This window comes from Cutaneotrichosporon oleaginosum (assembly GCF_008065305.1).
Source record: "Cutaneotrichosporon oleaginosum strain ATCC 20508 chromosome Unknown ATCC20508_contig01, whole genome shotgun sequence".
NCBI classification, from domain to species: domain Eukaryota; kingdom Fungi; phylum Basidiomycota; class Tremellomycetes; order Trichosporonales; family Trichosporonaceae; genus Cutaneotrichosporon; species Cutaneotrichosporon oleaginosum.
The window spans coordinates 69,871-88,511 of record NW_027072170.1 but is presented as its reverse complement, the minus strand read 5'-3'; the positions used below and the strand labels follow the sequence as shown (position 1 = coordinate 88,511).

Below are 18,641 nucleotides of genomic sequence, written 5' to 3'. Positions count from 1 at the left end.
TCGAGTTTCTTGGAGCATGGGACACAGTCTCGAGTCTGGGTGGCATCGGTCTCCCACGCCTGCCGTTCGCCGGCGGCGTGCAGGCCGTCAAGTTCTTTCGCCAGGCCCTGGCACTCGACGAGCGCCGCATCCGCTTCACGCCCGAGTACCGCTACCTGGACCAGCGAGAGAGCCAACTGTGCAATAATGTCACTGAAGCCCAGGAGACACTGGCCAAGGCGAGGCGAACCGGTGATGCCGCGCAAATCGCGGCTGCTGAGATCGCTTTCGCCAGAGCTGTCAAAGCCCGCGAAGAGGAGTACCCTACGCACTCGTGGACTTTTGACAACGGACGGTTGAAGCGTCGCCGGATTGACTGCTGGTTCATGGGCTCACACTCTGACGTTGGCGGTGGCTCTGATTTCAACGGTGACCCGTCCCTTTCCAACATCCCTTTCAGGTGGGGTCCTCGCAGCCGCCCTTGCTAACCTCAGGTGGATACTGCGCGAGGCAGTAGACTGCGGTATTCTCCTCAGCTCGACAGGCGTGCGCTACCTCAAGGCGGTGGCCATGCCCTCCGGTCCGCCTGGGGGTGACGGACATGGCGAGATTCGCGAGTACCCGAGTGATGCCACCCTCCGCCGCCTGGAGAGACTGGACAACATAGTCTCTGATCAACTCGTCAACCCTCAGTCTGAACAGGACCGCCGGCAAGAGCTAGAGGAGCTGCGCAGCAAGATTCCTCAAAGCGAGCTGCGCAAGCTGGTGTATCTGGTCGCGCAGCGGGACGTGTGTGCGGGCCCGCCGTCGATCGACGCGATGCGCCCGCCCAAAGTAAGCCTCAAGAACATCTGGTGGTTGCTGGAGTACCTCCCGCTCAAGACGCGGCGATACTCGCCCGAGCTTGTGACGGTCGAGCGCAGCTCGAAGTGGATGTGGGTGTCGCTGATCCGGCAGTGGCTGACGACAGCATCAACCGCGGACGCCCGCGGCAGATGGTTGGGGAACAGCATGTGCATGTCTCGGTGCTGTGGCGGATGCGCGCGCCCGTGTCGGACACGTTGCCGCTGTACAGGCCGACGGCGCGGCTCTGCAAAGGGTTCGAGTCGTGGGAGGCGACGCTGGATTGTCCGGATGATGACATGTGGGAGAGGTAGGCGGGCGCGGCGCGTAGGCGCGGCGTCGTAATTGTAGAAGCGTGGTGACCTGTAATGCATTGCTTGGCTGCAGTGGCGGGGTCGTGGCAAAGCGGGGATGGTGTCAGCCGATATTTTCTGCCGAGCGGGAGCTGCACAGCAGCGAGAAGTAGACATACCACCTTCGCATTGCGTACATACCGAGATTTGCGGCAAAGGCCCAACCTCGTACGCTTCCGAGTTAACGGCCGGAGACGTAACGACCAGTGAGTCCCGACATATCGAGCTGCTCTCCTCTTGGTCTTCAGCCGCCGAGTGAATCCCACGGAGCGTGCACTCTTCCCAGCCCACATTTTTCCCGCTTGGTGGCACCGTGACTCGCAAGGAAACTCCATAAACCCAGAATTATCGACCCCGCAGAGCCCTTTGGAGAAGCAATCGGCCTGCTTCTCTCTGCACCAAGCGCATCGGCACAGGATACATCGGGGCGGAGGGACACACTGCGCTGTCCTTCGGATCGCTGTTGTGGCGTTCGAGTTGCGTTATGCTATACGAAGCGCGTCTCATCGTACGCGCATGTCGCGAAGCCTCATCTTATGCTGTACACATGACCCCATCATCGCTCCATTATTGACGCAGTGCTGCGTCCATCGCATATAAGGCGCCGCCGTCAGCGTTTCTGCATCCTCCAACCTCCCCAGCCATCCGCGTCTGATCCGAGTTACGATAACCGGCTGGAAGCTAGACACCATCGACACCATCGCTTCTAGCCCTCTTACAACTCGGGACAGGGCCGCGCACGACTCGGCGCCACTCACGCCAGCCTGCGCCCGTCAAGTCGCCCGGACTCATCAGACACATCCCACGTCCTGGAAGACGCATCAAGTTAAACTCCCTCATCCAGTTGAACACATCGTCCCTATACAGTCTGATGGTGCCAGCGCTGACACACCACGGCGACATCAAGATGACCGTGCCGCAGCCTGGACGAAAGTCAACCCGGGCTTTAGCAACGCTGGATGGGTCCCGATGGCGGAAGGCAAGGACAGGCGCAAGCGCACTGCCCACAGAGCAGGGTTTACCCAGATGAACTATGTGGGTTGAACAAGAAGCAATCGCTAGCCGATCCAGGCCACGGTGCGCTGGCACGCGCGTGCGCCGGGGGAGTATGTGGCGCACAGACACCATCAACTTCCGTGTCTCACCGCTCTGTGTCAACATCACGGGCACAAGTGTATGGCTTTGATATCCGTCCGGAAGCGAGCGCATCACCGCCCTTGGCATGGTCAGAAGTGGTCAGGGGGAGGTATCGTGCGGCATGGCGATCTGAAATCTGGGCACACGCGTCTACGAGGCCTTCCGACACTAATATACGCACTGGGGTTACGCCGCCCTGCTTGCGCCGGGCTCCCCTCCCCCGAGTCACTGGCTCGTGGGAGGGGAGCGCGGCGCGGGCGGCTGGTGGATGTCATGTTTAGCACAAGGATAGAGGGGTAGAAGAGGTGCCAGACGACATCGCGACGTAGCTCGGCGCGTGGAAGGCTCGAAGAGGAGTACTTGACATGCAGATAGTGCTTTGATGCAGGACAAGATCAAATGCTCAAGTGTCGGCGCTCGTGGGCGCTGTACTTCCCGCAAGTCGCGCCGGCTTCTTCACTCCGTCTCCACCGTTGGGGCCGGCGTCATTTGGCTGCGACGACAGACGCCTTGCATGCTGATATGGTGCGTCTACACGAGCGACTCCAAGTCGAGGGCGTCGGGCCTCTCGAGTCCGTCCGTGTCCCCCGCCTCCTCGTGCGCTGGCGCGCGTGGGCTGGGCAACAGTTTGTGCCGCCGCTCGCCGGAGGCTACGCTCGGGAAGGCGGCGAATTGTTCTGGCGGCTTCGGCAGCGGCTCTTCACTGCGCGTCAGAGAGATCGTCATCGTCATCTCACGAGAAGTAGGCATGGTCCACCGCCTCAGCCGCAGATATGCGGCGCTCGGGGTCATAGCAGAGGAGCGCGGCCATTAGTGCATGGCCGTTTGAAGTGAGATGCCTGAACTTCTGCCGCAACGTCGAGAATCTGGAGTTAGGAGGAAGCAACGAGGCTTATTCTCACGTCGGGCCGACAGGGTTGATCTTCTTGGCGTTTGGGAGGCGCGAGAACCCCGGCCACATGTCGTCGTTCGGCTTGCCCAGCAAGTTGAAGATCTGCGGTCAGCCATGCTCATTACGCTCGCTCACCCGGCCCAGCTGGTCGATCTCGCCTCGACCCGGGAAGAGCGGGTCGGTTTGTATCAGCTCGGCAAAGATGCAGCCGATGGACCACATGTCGATGGCGGTCGTGTACTCCTTCGAGCCGAGGAGCAGCTCAGGCGCACGATACCACAGCGTCACCACGAGCTGGGTCATGTCGCCAAGCGGATCCCCGAACTTGCGGGCGAGGCCAAAGTCCGCTACCTTGATTTGCCCGCGGTTGTTCATGAGGAGATTGGATGTCTTCAAATCGCGATGGAGCTGGCGTTAGAGATATATGAAAGACCACTCACAATCCAGAGCGAGTGGCAGTGCGCGACGGCCGAGAGCAGCTGGCGCATGATTGTCTTGACCTCGGACTGCACGAACGGGTGTGGCATGTCCGCGAGAAGCGTTTTCAAATCGTGCTCGATGAACGGCATCACGATGAAGATTCTGGCGTCAGCCATGGGCTTCTTCATCTGCCACGAGCGCCGAGACCAACGCACTGGTTCAACGTATCCCCTACGACAATCTCACGAATGCCCACCACATTCTCGTGCTGGCCAGCGGTCATGAGCGCCATGATCTCGCGCAAGCTCGTGATGGGGAAGCCGTGCCGCTCTTCGTCAAGCTTCAGCTTCTTGAGCGCGTAAATCTCGCCCGTGTCGTTACATCGTGCGCGAAAAACGACGCCATATGTTCCCTCTTCGATGTGGTTCAGCCGAGAGTAGCTGTAGACAGACCGACAGCCGGTGAGGCCGGGATGGGCGCTTCTTGGCGGCGCGTACGCGGACCGGGGGAAGCCTCGGGGTGGCGAGGGGGGGCGTGGTGAAGGAGTGCGCTTCTGCGGTGATGGTGATTGCGAGACATCTCGTGCTGGAGAGGAGGGCTGGGCTGGAATGGGTTCCGGCGCGGGTGGTGATGGGGGTGGATCGTCATTAGAGTCTTCGGGACGACGCAGCTTCTTGGCTCGCACCAGCCTCCGCTTGATCTCCAGAGTGCGCGCCGACGGACCAGCTTCTGCACTGTCGTCGACATCGATGGACAACTGTCGCTTGAGAGGCGCCGACGCCGACTCTGCGTGAGCCATGGCGCTGAGTGCGGAGATTGTTGTGATGTGGATGATTTCAAGCGGCTGTCGGCCGACGATAACGTGCCTGAAAGGGCTCTTTTGTTGTCGTTCTATTGTTTCATTAGGGTACATTAGGGCTGCACGTGATCGACCTCCACTTCAACAGCCATTCCACACAATTTCTCGATCTGACTTTGCTCGACACTCAATCCACCCCTACAGCATGCCCAGCACAGTGCGACCCCGCTCCCCCGGTCCAGAGGTTGGCAGGGAGTCCAAAAAGGCCAAGGCCGATGTCTCGCCCGCTATCACGCTCCCGGAGGGCGCCACGCGCCATTCTCTCCACGAGACGTACGAGCAGTCGACCCCATACAAGCATATTGTTGTGCCGGGTCTCTTGACGGATGAGCTTGTGAGTGGGCTGCAGGAGATGTTCTGACCCTAGCTTGAGTCAGTTGTCGAAGAGACCAAGACGTACGGCGTGCGCGGAGAGGAGGGCAGCCTCCCGGGATGGGGGTGGGAGCAGAAGGAGACGGATATCTACAAGGTGAGCAGACTCGCAGTGGGCAAGCAGAGCCGTGGCGATCAGCCCTAACAACCAGATTCAGCAGACGCCTGATCTCGCCTCGCTCGACGAGCAGCACTTGCCCGAGGAGACGCTCGCGGCACTTCCTTGCATCACGCGGTTGAAGGAGGCGCTGTACTCGCAAGAGTTCCGCAAGTTTGTGCGCGACGTTACCGGCTGCGGCCCATTGTCGGGCAAGAAGACGGACTGCTCTGTGGGCCTGTACACGCAGGGCTCGCACCTGCTGTTGCACGACGACTCGATCTCGACGCGCGTCATCTCATACATCCTGTATCTGCCAAACTCGCCGCTCGACGCACCTGCGTCCGACTACACCAAGCCGGCCGACAACGGCAAGTTCCTCAAGGGCTGGGACCCGAAGTGGGGCGGCTCGCTCGAGCTGTTTCCCGTCGAGAACGGCGACGAGCGCGGCCTGCCTGGCACTAAAGCGGTGGCTTCCCTGCCCGTCAAGTGGGGCCAGATCATCTTCTTCCAGGTCCAGCCGGGGCGCAGCTACCATTCGGTCGAGGAGGTGATTGTCGGCGACGGGCGGCGCCGCTTGGGCGTGTCCGGGTGGTTCCACCGCCCCATAGAGGGCGAGGAGGGCTTTGGCGCGTACGAGGATGAGAAGGCCCAGCGTGCGGCGCTGAGCTCGCTCGCGCAGATTGTGAGTGTGCTCCCCTTTTTCCTTCTGACACCAGACCGCCGCACCCACCATCCCCATGGTCCCCTACACTGCGGACCCGCCCGCAGGTCTTACTCCCTCTCACATCGCGTTCCTGAAGGACTTCCTCGCGCCGTCGTACCTCACCCCGCAGACGCTGGAGAAGCTGTCAGGCCAGTTCGTCGAGGCGTCCGAGATTGTGCTGCACAACTTCCTCCGCCCCGACCTAGCCGACAAGATCAAGGCTGAGACAAAGGCGGCCGACGCCGCCGCGTACGGCGACTCCAAGCTCATTCCGGGACAGGACGTGGGCGAGGGCGACGGGTGGGCGCTGCAGGGCCCAGCGTCGAAACACCGCTTCGCGAGCCTCGTCTCCGAGTCGGCCGCGACGCCCGCGCTGCGCTCGGTGCTCGCGCAGCTCCTGCCCTCCGAGGCGTGGCGTGCGTGGCTTGGCGTCGTTTCATCTCTGGCGCCGATGGCGTACCGCGCCGAAGCGCGCCGCTTCCGCCGCGGGCTCGACTACACGCTCGCGAACGGCGAAGAGCGCGCCGGCGAGGCGCGCCTCGACGCGTTCCTCGGTCTGTCGTGGTGGGCCGACGTACCGGCTGGGAGCGACGCGGAAGACGCGCTAATCGAGCACGGCGGGTGGGAGTGCTACCTCGCCGCACCGGATGAGTCGGAGGACCCCGAGACGTACCAGAGCGCTCTGGCGAAGCGTGCTGCCGCAGCCAACCGCACCGAGGCGGAGCAGGAGGCCGCCGAGGCCGAGGAGAAGGAGGCTGTGGCGGGGGCGGGCGCCGAGAACGGCGACGAGGCCAATGGCGGAGAGAGCAAGAAGGGTGACGACGGGCCAAAGATTACCATGGGCGGCGTCGAGCTCGAGTTCGACCCCGACCAGTTCTCGGACGGCGACTTCGACTCGGACTCGGAGGGCGAGGACGGCGGCCCGCTGCTGACGCAGCCTGTGTCCTTCAACCGCCTGCTGCTTGTGCTCCGCGACCCCGGCGTCATGCGCTTCGTCAAGTACCTCAGTGCTGCGGCGCCGGGGTCGCGCTGGGACGTCGGCGGCGAGTGGGAGGTCGGCATGCTCGAGGAGGAGGGCGAGGAGGAGCCGACAGCGGCCGAGTAGGCGCAGGCCGCCACATAATAGATCTTCTCCCTATGCACATATTCGTTGACAAACTGAATAAGAGACTGGCAGTGATTGGTGATGCATGATGCGTGCTGTGCAATATGTGATCTGATGATGACTCCGTTACTATGTGTATGGCGCTAGCGCTACTGCACGAGTGAGGGTGAGAGAGGCGAGCCACCCTCGTTCCTGTCCTGACCCATACAGCCGTTCTCCTCGCGCGACTGGCGTATCGCAGTCGTCACTCGCGCGCTCGACTCGCGCCTCTCGCGCGGCGCTTCCGCCCCACCCCGCCCCTCCGCGGCTCGATCCACGCGCCTCCGGCTGCGCTCAGCGTAGTCTGCCCTCGCCGGATCCTCGGGACCGACAGGCGGCCGCCGGTAGTGGTCGTAGGAGCCACCGCGCAAGCCGAACTTGCGGTGCTCCTGCACGACGCCGCGGGCGTACGTGCGCGGCCGATGCAAGCTCTTGGTGGTGACGATGTCGGGGAAGATGGGGCCCTCGACCTGGCCCGTGGCGAGCTTGGTCGCGAGGCCTGCGGGGATGGGCACAGCCGCGTCGCGCATGTCGCGGAGCAGGCGCATGACCTTCTCGCGGCCGCGGCGGTCGAGGAGGATGTCGTTGTTCAAGTTCCAGCGCGCGAAGTAGACGCGGATGATGGCGGCGAAGAAGCGGCCGTCGGGCGTGCGTTCCGCCAGCTCGCGCTCCGTCACGTCGAACACTACGTCTTCCCCGGCGGCCAGCTGCGCGAGGTTGTGCTCGTGCAGGCGCCGTGAGAGGCGCCACCGCCGCATCGCTTCGTTGTACGAGTCCCACGCCATGTGGTGCCCGGCCTCCTGCCGGTTCATGAATTTGTATGGGCTCGTCGCCTCCCATCCACGAGGGCTGTTCTCGATCGCGTTGGGACGCGGCCGGGTCTCGTTGCCGTACACTTGGATGAGGGACGTGTACATGTGGATTGGAATGAAGTAATAGGCCGCCGGATGCCTCTTGGGCTGCAAGGCCTGCTGCTCGGCCGGTTGAGGAGAGCTCGTGGCAGTCGTCGCTTGTGGAATGGGCTCCTTCAACTTCTGGGAGGTGTAGTCCTGCTTCTCATACGATCGAGCCAGCCGGAATATGCGCTGTGCGAGACCAGTGTTGCCTGACTTTGCTAAGGCGGCGATGATCGCGGCGAACAGCTCAGCAGGAAGTCGTACGGGGAGGATGCGACCACGGCTTGAGATGGTTGCGCCGGTGAGTTCCGCAAGCTGCTCGACTCGGGCCGCTGGCGTAGCGGTGTTGACGGCGAGGTAAGGCAGAACTGTGTAGACGAGCATGATGATGCGGTCAAACTGCGACGTCACGGTCAAGTGCTTGACCAGGGCGACGAGAGTGTGCGAGTCTGCCTTCAGGGCCTCCATGTCGATTCCGTCCAGAAGCGCTTCCACTTCGGAATCGTGCTGAAGCACCGGCTGCTCTTTGGTCTGCGGATTATGCGTCTTTGGCAGCAAGGCATGCAGTTGGGCCTGGGGCTGCTGCTCCTCGCCCTTGTTGTCGCCCGCCTCGGTCGCCTTGGGATTTCCAAGGAGGGAGCCGCCAAATACCTTCTCCTCGACTGCCGTTGCCAGAGCGTTGTCGCGTGTCTGAGACGAGCCGCGGAACAGGATGTTGAGCGCGGGCATGTCCCATTCCTTGAACGTGACCTTCATGTAGTCGAAGAGACGCGCCAGGAGTCGCGGCTGATGCAGGGTTTCGGCAGCGTACTTGATGAGGACGAGGCACGACTTCCACCCCAGCGGGCGGAGCATGTACCGTGCCGCGCCGACCTCGTGTGGGAGTCTGTCTTCGGGCGAGAATCGGCGTTCGATCTCGGCCGCTCGCGCGTAGTTGGGCGGCGAGAACATGAGCGATACAAGCGCGACGTGCACCTGCGTGTTGGCGGTGTACGCCCATCCATGGCTCTCGGGGACCTCTGTGAACGACTCGGGATAGACACGCGGCTCCATGTGCGAGTCCGAGAACGCCTTGAGGATGGATGGGACAGCGGGGACCGGCAGCGTACGCGAGAGCACCGTGTTGGCGAGCATTGCCAGCGCGCGGACTGACGAAGCATAGTCTGCGGGGCTGAGCTTCCTCGGATCCAGCTCGAGATTGTTGATGATAATGGAGAGCAGCTGCATGGATGGGTTGGGGACGAGGGAGGGCGGGGATGTCGGGATGGGCATGGGGAAGCCGCGGAGGCGTTCTTGGAGCGAGTGGTGATGTGGATGCCACAGGTCCAGGCGATCGTGTGGAGATAGTGCCTCCCCTGGGAGACGCCATGTGCGGACACCTTTGAACCACATCGCGAGGAGCGGCGAGTCGCTCCTTGGCTCGCGCGGCGGGCCACCGCCAGCGTAAAAGTCACTTGGGTCGGCGCCCTCGGCGATGCGCCCCTCGATGATCCATTCTTCCACCAAGCCGACGTAGATCTTGGCGGCCTCGTCGGGCCTGCACTCGTTGATGCACTGAATCATGGCGAGGCGATACAGCTCCTGCGGCCGCCGGTGGCGGACACGCTGGAGGAGCTCGAGCATGCTGAGAAGCGAGGCAAGGTATGGCGAGGGCTGCCGTGGTTGCTGTTCGTCGATGGACGGCTGCTCAAGACGGCCGATGGGGTGCCTGTACAGCGGAGGGAGATAGATCTCTTGGCCATCGCTCAGCCGTCCCAGTGCAACGAGCGTCGAGGGAGAGAACACTTTGCGGGGTATCGACGAGGGGTGGAGATGCTCAAGGACGTCGGTACACACCCACACCGCCAGGGACGTCGCCCCGAGCCGGATCAAGTCGTGCAAAAGTGTGTGCAGCTCTAGCCGCGACAGCGCCTGCACGCGGATGCCTATGCGCGCAAGTGTGGCATTAGCGGTCGCGCGCTCCATGGGCTCCTGCAGCGCGCGCCGCTCGGCGTCCGAGATCGAGTTGAGCGCCTTGCGCAACCATCGTGCCGACTGCCGCGTGGTCGTGCGCGCCAAACGCGCCGCGGCGGCGGCGTCCGTGGTTGCCGTAGGCCCTGGTCGTGCCGCCGCAGCCGCAGCCGAGGGAGAGGATATTGGCGGCTCGTAAGGGATGCACGAGGGGCCAGCACCGTACTCTTGCCCGTATGGTTCGCGCGCCGCAGCATTTCCGGGGCTGGCCGACCCGTCATGTTCGAGGAGGGGGAAGTCGGCAGTCTTGCTGTATCGCGCGCGGTGCGCGGCGCGGGCGACGAGTCGCAAGCGGGGAACCGTGATGCGCCAGCTCGAGCGGGCGATCATGGTCTCTTCTCAGGACGGGGACGACTCAGAACATGACAGTGCCGGGGGGCAAGCGCGAGAGGTCGGGAGATCGAGAGGCGAGGAGGCTGCAACGACGGCGCGTTCTTTGTTCGTCTGTGCCATCCGCCAAAATCAGGTCCATCTCCGCCCATCCACCCACGAGTCACGTGGCATGCTTTCCCACGGTATCCAGCGTTGATCTTTCGGAAAGCCCAAGTGCGGCCGACTTTTCTGGACAACGCCGACGCCGACCACTTCACCCGCATCCATTACGCAGCTCGCAGCCATGTCCCGCCCGCTCGCGAACTTTGCCCGCGCCGCGGCGCGCTCTCCCCTCGCACCTTTCGTTTCTTCTGCGCCGGCACGCAGCATCCTGACGGCGGCAGCGGCCGGCTCGACGCGCAAGCCGACGGGCGGCGCGATCGGCGGCGTCGACCCCCGCATCCTCAACGGCCTCCCGAGCTTTATCGGCGCTGAGCAGTTCGACCGGCTGAACGAGTGGCAGGCGGGCCTGTGGGAGCGGTTGCAAGGCGAGGTCAGGAGTGCGTTGCCCCCGCGTATACAGCTCACGCAGACAATCCGGGCCTTTCGCCAATCAAGCTCAAGTGGGACAACGACAAGCTGCACATGACCGACCTGCTGGCGCTGAGCGCGCGCGAGCCCTCGCTCGCCCTCGCGTTCAACTACGCCTCGCTCCTCCTCAACAACTCGTACTTCCTCGAGGGCTTGAACGCGGACGCGGCCAAGCCTGTCCCAGACCACTTCCAGGCGCTCGAGGACCGTGTCGCCGCGTACGCCGACGGCATCGTTGGCTCGGGATGGCTGTGGATCGTCAAGGCCGGCGACGGGCTCGCCGACATCGACGTCGTGCCAACGTACGGCGCCGGCACCCTCCTCGTTACCATGCGCCAGCAGCGCGGACGGCAGGACACCCTCCCCGTCTTTGGCACGCCCGCCACTTCGGGCGACCTGTCTCCCGCCCCCGCCCCCGAGGCCGAGTCCTCCCCGGATGCCCCCCCTCCCAGGCAGAACCCTAGCGCCGCCGGCCGTCGCGCTGGCTCCGAGGCGACACCTCTCGCCGTCCTCAACCTCTTTGAGCACGCATACCTCGGTGACAAGTACGGCGTCTTCTCGCGCGGCCAGTACGCGCGTGACTGGTTCCGCACCCTCGACTGGGACAAGGTCTCGAAACGTACCGCCTCCGCTGGGACCTGGTAGACACGACGACATGCATTGCATCGCAGCTCAGAGAGTGGGGGTGGGGGGGTGGGGGTAGGGGGTATGGGTGTGGGTGTGGGATGGTCGGCATCCATGATCGCGTTAGTCAACCGCTTGCCGTCGTAACTGCATTTCCTATAACATGCTCTACAGGTCTACAGCTCGTCCTTGGCAGCCTCGCTGACCACATCCTCCTTGACTACAGGCTTACCAGCATCCTCAAGCGGCCAGCACAGCGCGGGACTCGTGACCTTGAAGTTGTACTCGCACTTCTCGGGCTCTGTGATGGCGAGCAGCGCGTTCTCCTTGCCGCACTCGAGCTCGACGTTGACGGAGCGCATCGGCCCGTTCCAGCACTTGGCGCTGGCGTCAGCTAGTCCAGCCGTGTGCCTAGTACCCACCCGTTCCGATATGCCATCTTGGTGTAGTACGCATACTCGCCGGGCTTGGCTGCAGGGTTCCACTCGACAAAGTGGCCGAGGTTGTTGCTCGAGTGGTCTTTGTTGCTCTTCTGCGTCGCCTTGCCGAAGAAACAGAGCTCGTACGTGTAATCTCCCGCGACGGTATCGACGCACGTGCCGTCGAGCTTCTTCCACTCGCCTTCGGGGCCGAACCAGTGCCTGTTCCCGATCTGCTCGAGCGTCTCTTCGGCGCCAGAGATGGCGCTGCGCACCGCATTCAGCTCCCGCTCTGCGGCATTGTACCGCTCGCGCGCGGCGGACACGTCTGGGCATCAGCGATCAACGACGCCGTGACTCACGCGGGCCGTCGTGCGCGACCACATCCTTCTTCAACACGCCCATGCTCGTGAGCGCGCCCACGAACGCCTCGCGCGCAGAGTAGTAGTACTCGTACAACGAGTCGGGGATGTACTCTTCGAGACGGTAGAGGAGGCCGTCGTCGTCGTCGTCGGCCGCCTCGTCCACGAGCAAGCTCTCCAGGTCGACGTTGACGACGCGCTCGACGTCAAAGCCTGAGAGGTGCTCGTCCGGCGCCCGGACAGTGTGGAGCTTGGCCTCGGGCGTCTCCTCGCCTTCGGGCTCAGCATCCCCTATCAGCTCGCGGTATCCCACAACCGCAGCCTTCACAGCCATGTCCTGCCCGTTGGGGTTGTACCCCTTCGCGAGCTCGTCCAAGATACCGAGTACGGTGCCGAGATCGTCCTGTGTCGCGCGCAGCTGGTCGCGCAGCCGCTTCACCGCCTCCCGGTGCTCCTCCAGCGCCTTGTATAGAGCTGGTGTCAGCGCGGTACGAGTGATGAACAAAATAGGGGAGGGGGAGACTCACGGGACGACTTCTTGCGTTCCAAGTCATCGCGGCTCTGCGCTTCGGCGTTCTCGAGCGCCGCCTTGGCTTCGGCCACTTGCCGCTCGCGCTCGCGCACCTCGACGCGCTTGGCAGCGATCTCGTCCTGCAGCCGCTTCTTCTCTTTCTGTGCGAATGCGACGTATGTCCCACGGATCTTGGCGCCCTGGGGTGAGATCAGGATAGGTCTTTCACTTCCGCGCAGCAAACTCCAGAATGCGATCTCCAGACTGCGGTCTCAAGATTCAAGACGCCAACTTGGACAGACTCCAGCCTCCAAACTCCGGTCCCAGACTCCGGTCCCAGACTCCAGTCTCCAGTCTCCGGGCCCCAGACTCCGGCCTCCAGCCCCTTGCCTCCCTCTCCACCCCCACTCACCGTGCGCCGGATCTTGCCCTCGCGCTCGATGCGCTCCTTGTGTGCGCGAGCAATATCAGCGCAGCGGTTAGGACACGCGCCGGTCGCCCACTCGTCCGAGCCGTCGCAGCACGCGTCGTCGCAAATACCGTCGTTTACGCGCGAGCTGAGGATGCGGGCGGGGATGTGCCCGTCGTTGCGGCAGTAGAAGTAGGCGTGGGGTCTGCCTTCGCAGGCCGAGGTGCCGGGCTCGTCGGAGCCGTCGGGACAGTCGCAGTAGTCGTCGTTGACCGCGGACATGGGGATGGTTTTGGAGCCGTCGAGACAGGTGAAGTCGGCGAGGGAGGGTGCGTACTTGTCCTCGACTGGGGTGAGCGGGGGATGAGGGAGGTGCGGGTGGTAGGCACGTACATGCTGGGTCGACGCCGCGGATGTGCTCTGCGGCCACGAGGGCGGGGAGGAGGGCGGCGAGCGCGAGGCCCTTCATGGTGTTGTTGAAGATGGGCGAGAGGTGGAAATTCAGAGCTATAGAGCTGGGGAGAGACGACCGATGCCTCATGACAGCACTCGACAGCTGAGAGTCACTCGCGGTGGAGGCCACGTGGAGGGTGGAGGGTGTGACGCGTGATTAGCCGCCGGCTTGAGCGGCTCAATCTGCTGAATCTGCTCAGCGACTAGGCGTGCACCCGTGCTAGTCACTGTTAGGCGCGTGAGATCCCTGGCGATACAGGTTTCCCAGGTTAGGCGCGGCCCAATTCCCACCGCCAGCCGGCCTTTGTGCGGCGCCAAGAGGTGGCCGGAGTGCGGGCCACGCGGGCCACCACGATGCTTGCCACCATGCCACCATGCACGGCTTTCGGAAGGAGCTCGCATCTGTCAACGGGTCTTGACGCAGACGTGGACCGGGACTGCTACTGCATTTTACGAGGGAGTCGATTACACTGTGGTTCATGCTTGCTGGTGGTCATGCTGAGAGAAACAGAGTGACAGAGTGGAGGCTGATTGCCTCGGCCCGAGATAGCAGGCTCCGAGAGTACAACGCCCCACGTCTCTGGCCCATGCTCGCCATGTCGCCATGGCACTCGGAGGCATGCATGCTCAAGTGGAGGAGGAGTGTGGAGGCCGTGTGTGGAGGAGAGCGCTCGCTTGATGTCGCCTCGTCACAAACAATGCGAGGAGAGAGCTCGATGGAGCTCGGAGCGTCCAAGTGGGCGAATTCCTCGGTCGCCAAAACCCGCAAGGACGCAACTTAGCCGGGGTCACGGAGGGGGGGATTAGTAAAGTATTAATGCAGGAGATTAGAAATGCAATCGCAAAGTGTAATCTCCCCAACCTCCCACGGACCACGGGTATTCGGACCTTGGCATCTCGTGCCGAAGTCCGCGCCTCGCTCACCTTGCCTCCCTCCCTCCAGCCAATTACACTCCCCCCAATTGCCAGCCCCCTCATAGAGATTACCTGAACGCGCTCTACTCATCTCTCTCTCTCTCTCTCATCGCCCTCTCTCTCTTTCCACTAGTCAGTTCGCCACTCCGTCTCTCAGTAGACACTGGTCAGCGAACTCCTCTTCCGCCAACATGTCCCTCACAACACGCTGGATCGGCTCCTCCCGCTCGGCAGTCGCCGCTGTCGTCAGGCGGCCACGAGTCGCCACGCTCGTTCCCGTCGTCTCTCGCGTCCGCACCTTTGCCTCTGAGGCAGAGGAGCCATTCGACCTCAACTCGATCGAGCGCGACTCTGACGAGGTTGACGTCTGCATCGTTGGTGGTGGCCCCGCAGGTCTTTCCGCTGCTATTCGTCTCAAGCAGCTTGACAAAGACGACCAGCTCCGCGTTGTCGTTCTCGAGAAGGGCTCCGAGCCTGGTGAGTCGCGTCGGCTCAGGCGGGCTATCGAAACGATCACATCTAACCCTCCCCAGGAAACCACATTCTGTCCGGTGCCGTTCTCGAGCCTAGGGCACTCAACGAGCTCATCCCCGACTGGGAGGAGAAGGGTGCGCCGCTCAACCAGCCCGCTCTCAAAGACTCGATGAAGTTCCTCATCAACGGCAACCTTTCCGCACCCATGCCTCACCCCCCTCAGATGAGCAACCACGGAAACTACATCATCTCCCTCTCCCGATTCACGTCGTGGCTCGCTGAGCAGGCCGAGGAGCTCGGTGTCGAAGTGTACCCCGGTTTCGCGGGAGCAAACCCCGTTTACACCGAGGACGGCAAGGGCGTCAAGGGTGTGTGCACGGGCGACGTTGGTCTCGACAAGAACTACCAGCCCAAGGACTCGTTCGAGCCCGGTATGGAGTTCCACGCCAAGGTCACTCTTATTGCCGAGGGTGCCCACGGCTCCCTCTCCAAGATGCTGCAGAACAAGTTCAACCTGCGCGAGGGTGTCGACCCCCAGACTTACGGTCTCGGCATCAAGGAGGTGTGGAAGGTGCGCGACGAGGTCCACGAGCCCGGAAAGATCATCCACACTCTCGGCTGGCCTCTTGACATGCACACTTACGGCGGTTCGTTCCTCTACCACATGGAGGACAACATGGTGACCCTGGGTCTTGTCGTCGGCCTCGACTACAAGAACCCGTACATCTCGCCCTTCCGCGAGTTCCAGCGCCTCAAGCACCACCCTGTCTTTGCCGACGTGCTCAAGGGCGGCGAGTGCATCGCCTACGGTGCGCGTGCCCTCAACGAGGGTGGCTACCAGTCCATTCCCAAGCTCTTCTTCCCCGGAGGAGCCCTCATCGGCTGCTCGGCTGGCTTCCTGAATGTGCCCAAGATCAAGGGTACCCACAATGCCATGAAGTCGGGTATGCTTGCCGCCGAGGCCGCGTACGAGCAGCTCACCAAGGGTGAGGAGTCGGAGGAGCCGGTCGACATGTCGTCGTACGCCGAGAAGATGGAGGAGTCGTGGGTGTACAAGGAGCTCAAGGAGGTGCGCAACCTCCGCCCATCGTTCCACAACCCCCTGGGATTGTGGGGCGGCATGGCATACTCGGGCCTCGACTCGATGTTCCTCAAGGGCCGCGTGCCCTGGACCTTCCACCACCCCGAGGAGGACTGGGCCGCGACCAAGCCCGCCGCCAACTTCTCGCCCATCGAGTACCCGAAGCCTGACGGTGAGCTGTCTTTCGACATTCTTACCTCGGTCGCCCGCACGGGTACCAACCACGCCGAGGGCCAGCCAGTGCACCTGCGTCTCCCGAGCGACAAGGACGCTCGCAAGCGCCACACTGAGATCAACGTGACCGAGTACGACGGCCTTCTCGGCCGCGTCTGCCCCGCTGCCGTGTACGAGTACCAGGACGCTGAGGGTGCCGAGGTCGACGCCGTGGGCAAGAAGTTTGTCATCAACTCGCAGAACTGCATTCACTGCAAGACCTGCTCCATCAAGGTCCCGACTCAGGACATCACCTGGACCGTCCCCGAGGGTGGCGGTGGCCCCAAGTACAGTGAGTTTTGGTTTCAGCTGGGAGCGTGAACTCCGGCTGTGATGGTTTCAGTTCCGTTTCAGCTCAGCTGGCGAACTGGCGTTTCAGCTGCGGATTGAGATTTGAGATCGGGGCAATCAATGAGAAGAGACCGCTGACTTGCAGCCATCACCTAAGCACCATACAACCCGGCCCCAAAACGCACCTAACTTGCATGTATTAAGAGTATTCAGATCCACGCGCTCTCTCTCGGTTGCATTAGAGTTTCTTCTCTTCTGAAGGCCCGTGCTGCGACAGCAGGTGACAGGCATGACAGGGCTATGGCCAACGACGGACGAGCGGCAGTGCGAGAGGACGAGCGTGGGGGCGAGAGGCCGGGCGCTTGCGGACGGACGGCAGGCCGAGCGGAAGTGCGGAAACGGGCGAGCGAGCGAGCTGACGAGCGGAAGCACTCTAATTACCCCAAGCAGACCAAGCATGCCGAGCAAGTCTCCGATCTCTTGGGTCTCGAGTTACTGAAAGCAGCGGAGCGGCCTGCTCGTGACTGACTGCTGACGCTGCGACATTGCCACATTGCTGGATCTAGGAACGCCACGAACACCCACACAAGCCACACGCCTTGTGGTTCGGGAGCGCATACACACTCTGCGCTCCACGGCCAGGGCGGACAGCGCTTCTGCCCGCCACGCCCGTGCCCACACACTGACGCCACCGCCGCAGCCACAGCAAGCCAACCAAGCCACAGCCACAGTCACTCTGCGTACCGCGTTCTGCTGTCTGCAGCCTGCAGCCTGCTCGCTGCGGTGAGCAACCTGCACTTGCTGCACGAGCCAGCTGCTTCTCGCGGGCCTCCTTTGTTCGTGCGCTGTCACATGTTCGCTCGTCTCCTCCTCAGATCCTCATCCCTCTCGCTGGTATCTGCGCGCCCGGTGCCGCTGGCCGTGGCCGTGGCCGTGGGCGTGGGCGTGGGCGTGGGCGTGAGCGTGAGCATGGGACTGCCCAGCTGTCACCCCCACTCACCACCCACTCACTTCACACCACACCTCGGCAGACCACGACACCTCGCATGTCACCGCGCCCCCGCCCACCCGATCTGGCCGTCAGGGCCGGCCGCGCTGATTCCATGCCTTCTACTCTTGCTCTGTCGCTCGTGGGTGTGGCAGGACAGCGCACGCAAACACGAAACGACACACACGAAACGACACACACGAAACAGCCATCCGCCACCGTGCCTGCTGGCGCCGTCTCAGCTCAGCCAAGCATGGTCTCTCTGACAAGGACGAGGAGGCAGCGAAGCGGACGCCAGCCGGCCGGCCAGCAGCCATGAAACGCAGGGCCGGCGAACCTCATGTCTCAGCGTCTCGAATGTCCCGCCGTCAACCGTCTCGTCTCCTCGTTTGGTTAAGACGGCCGCCACCCATCAGTCTAGCCCCTCTCACCTCACCTCACGTTCTCATCTTCATCTTCATTCTCATCCTCACTCTCCACCGGCGCTACATTCGTCGCAGCACTGACACGGACAGCTTACACTGCTGTCTCGTCCACCCTCCCCCCAAGCAACTCTCCCCCCCTCCCCCATGTTCCAGTCCTACCACTCTCCATGGCCGCTAGGCCACACGCCGCTCGAGCACGAGAAGGCCTACGTGACACTCCAGTTCGAGCTCGAAAACGACCTGCGCGAGCTGCAGGCGCGCAGCGTCTTCCCCGTCGACCGCTACCTCGACATCCTCGACCGGTGAGTGCATCTGCATCCTGCATCCTGCATCCTGCCTTGTCCTGGCCCATGGCCAGAGGCCAGAGGCCAGAGGCCAAAGGACTGACACCAGGATGATGCGCTTCATCCCGCGCCTCAACGAGATCAAGGAGCCGCTCATCCTCTTCCTGACCATGGTGCAGGAGTTTATTGGCCTCACCAAGACGCGGATATCCATGTGGGGCATGCCGCTGTGAGTGCGCTTTGTCCAGATGGGCGCCACGGCTCCGGGACGTCCGGGGCGTCCGGGTCTGTGCGGTGCTGACGCCAGCTCGGAGGACGAGGTGCGCACCATCATCCACTACGCCAACAGATGGCTGCAGCGGCGCGGCGGCGCAGTAGGTTGCTCCGTTGCTAGCAGCGCTGATCCCAGCTCGATATGGGGCCGCCAGAGGCAAAGCTCGTGCTCTACTCCCTCCGAGAGCTCGAGTTCTACAACGAGCAGGCGCTCGCTATTCGCATGGGCTCGTTCGCATCCGCTTAGTGCCTTTGGAAGATCACGTACACCCGCCCAGCGCGACACCGCGCAGCCGCCGCCTGCCTTG

General features: G+C 62.9%; 7 protein-coding genes across 7 annotated transcripts; 4 read left to right on the top strand and 3 right to left on the bottom strand.

The window, feature by feature from the left end:
• Positions 1-2,843: 2,843 nt before the first annotated feature.
• COLE_00039 (uncharacterized protein) lies at positions 2,844-4,423 on the bottom strand (the record flags this gene model as incomplete). The annotated part of the gene is made up of 6 exons (XM_018424059.2): positions 2,844-3,015; positions 3,050-3,178; positions 3,215-3,306; positions 3,340-3,612; positions 3,645-3,786; positions 3,840-4,423. The coding sequence occupies 6 exons, from the start codon at positions 4,421-4,423 to the stop codon at positions 2,844-2,846; spliced, it is 1,392 nt and encodes a 463-aa protein (XP_018276503.1).
• A 205-nt stretch (positions 4,424-4,628) lies between these two features.
• Positions 4,629-6,763, top strand: COLE_00038 (uncharacterized protein; the record flags this gene model as incomplete). The annotated part of the gene is made up of 4 exons (XM_018421511.2): positions 4,629-4,817; positions 4,851-4,952; positions 5,008-5,637; positions 5,672-6,763. 4 exons carry the CDS (start codon positions 4,629-4,631, stop codon positions 6,761-6,763), a joined length of 2,013 nt encoding a protein of 670 aa, XP_018276504.1.
• Positions 6,764-6,912: 149 nt separating this feature from the next.
• Positions 6,913-10,038, bottom strand: COLE_00037 (uncharacterized protein; the record flags this gene model as incomplete). Its single annotated transcript, XM_018424060.2, has 1 exon — positions 6,913-10,038. The coding sequence occupies one exon, from the start codon at positions 10,036-10,038 to the stop codon at positions 6,913-6,915; it is 3,126 nt and encodes a 1,041-aa protein (XP_018276505.1).
• A 286-nt stretch (positions 10,039-10,324) lies between these two features.
• COLE_00036 (uncharacterized protein) lies at positions 10,325-11,256 on the top strand (the record flags this gene model as incomplete). The annotated part of the gene is made up of 2 exons (XM_018424061.2): positions 10,325-10,580; positions 10,613-11,256. The coding sequence occupies 2 exons, from the start codon at positions 10,325-10,327 to the stop codon at positions 11,254-11,256; spliced, it is 900 nt and encodes a 299-aa protein (XP_018276506.1).
• A 155-nt stretch (positions 11,257-11,411) lies between these two features.
• COLE_00035 (uncharacterized protein) lies at positions 11,412-13,405 on the bottom strand (the record flags this gene model as incomplete). Its single annotated transcript, XM_018424062.2, has 6 exons — positions 11,412-11,619; positions 11,658-11,982; positions 12,017-12,490; positions 12,544-12,727; positions 12,940-13,283; positions 13,330-13,405. 6 exons carry the CDS (start codon positions 13,403-13,405, stop codon positions 11,412-11,414), a joined length of 1,611 nt encoding a protein of 536 aa, XP_018276507.1.
• Positions 13,406-14,495: 1,090 nt separating this feature from the next.
• On the top strand, positions 14,496-16,393 carry COLE_00034 (uncharacterized protein; the record flags this gene model as incomplete). The annotated part of the gene is made up of 2 exons (XM_018424063.2): positions 14,496-14,781; positions 14,838-16,393. The coding sequence occupies 2 exons, from the start codon at positions 14,496-14,498 to the stop codon at positions 16,391-16,393; spliced, it is 1,842 nt and encodes a 613-aa protein (XP_018276508.2).
• Positions 16,394-18,170: 1,777 nt separating this feature from the next.
• On the top strand, positions 18,171-18,580 carry COLE_00033 (uncharacterized protein; the record flags this gene model as incomplete). Its single annotated transcript, XM_018419679.2, has 3 exons — positions 18,171-18,289; positions 18,368-18,434; positions 18,470-18,580. 3 exons carry the CDS (start codon positions 18,171-18,173, stop codon positions 18,578-18,580), a joined length of 297 nt encoding a protein of 98 aa, XP_018276509.1.
• Between the last annotated feature and the right edge of the window lie 61 nt (positions 18,581-18,641).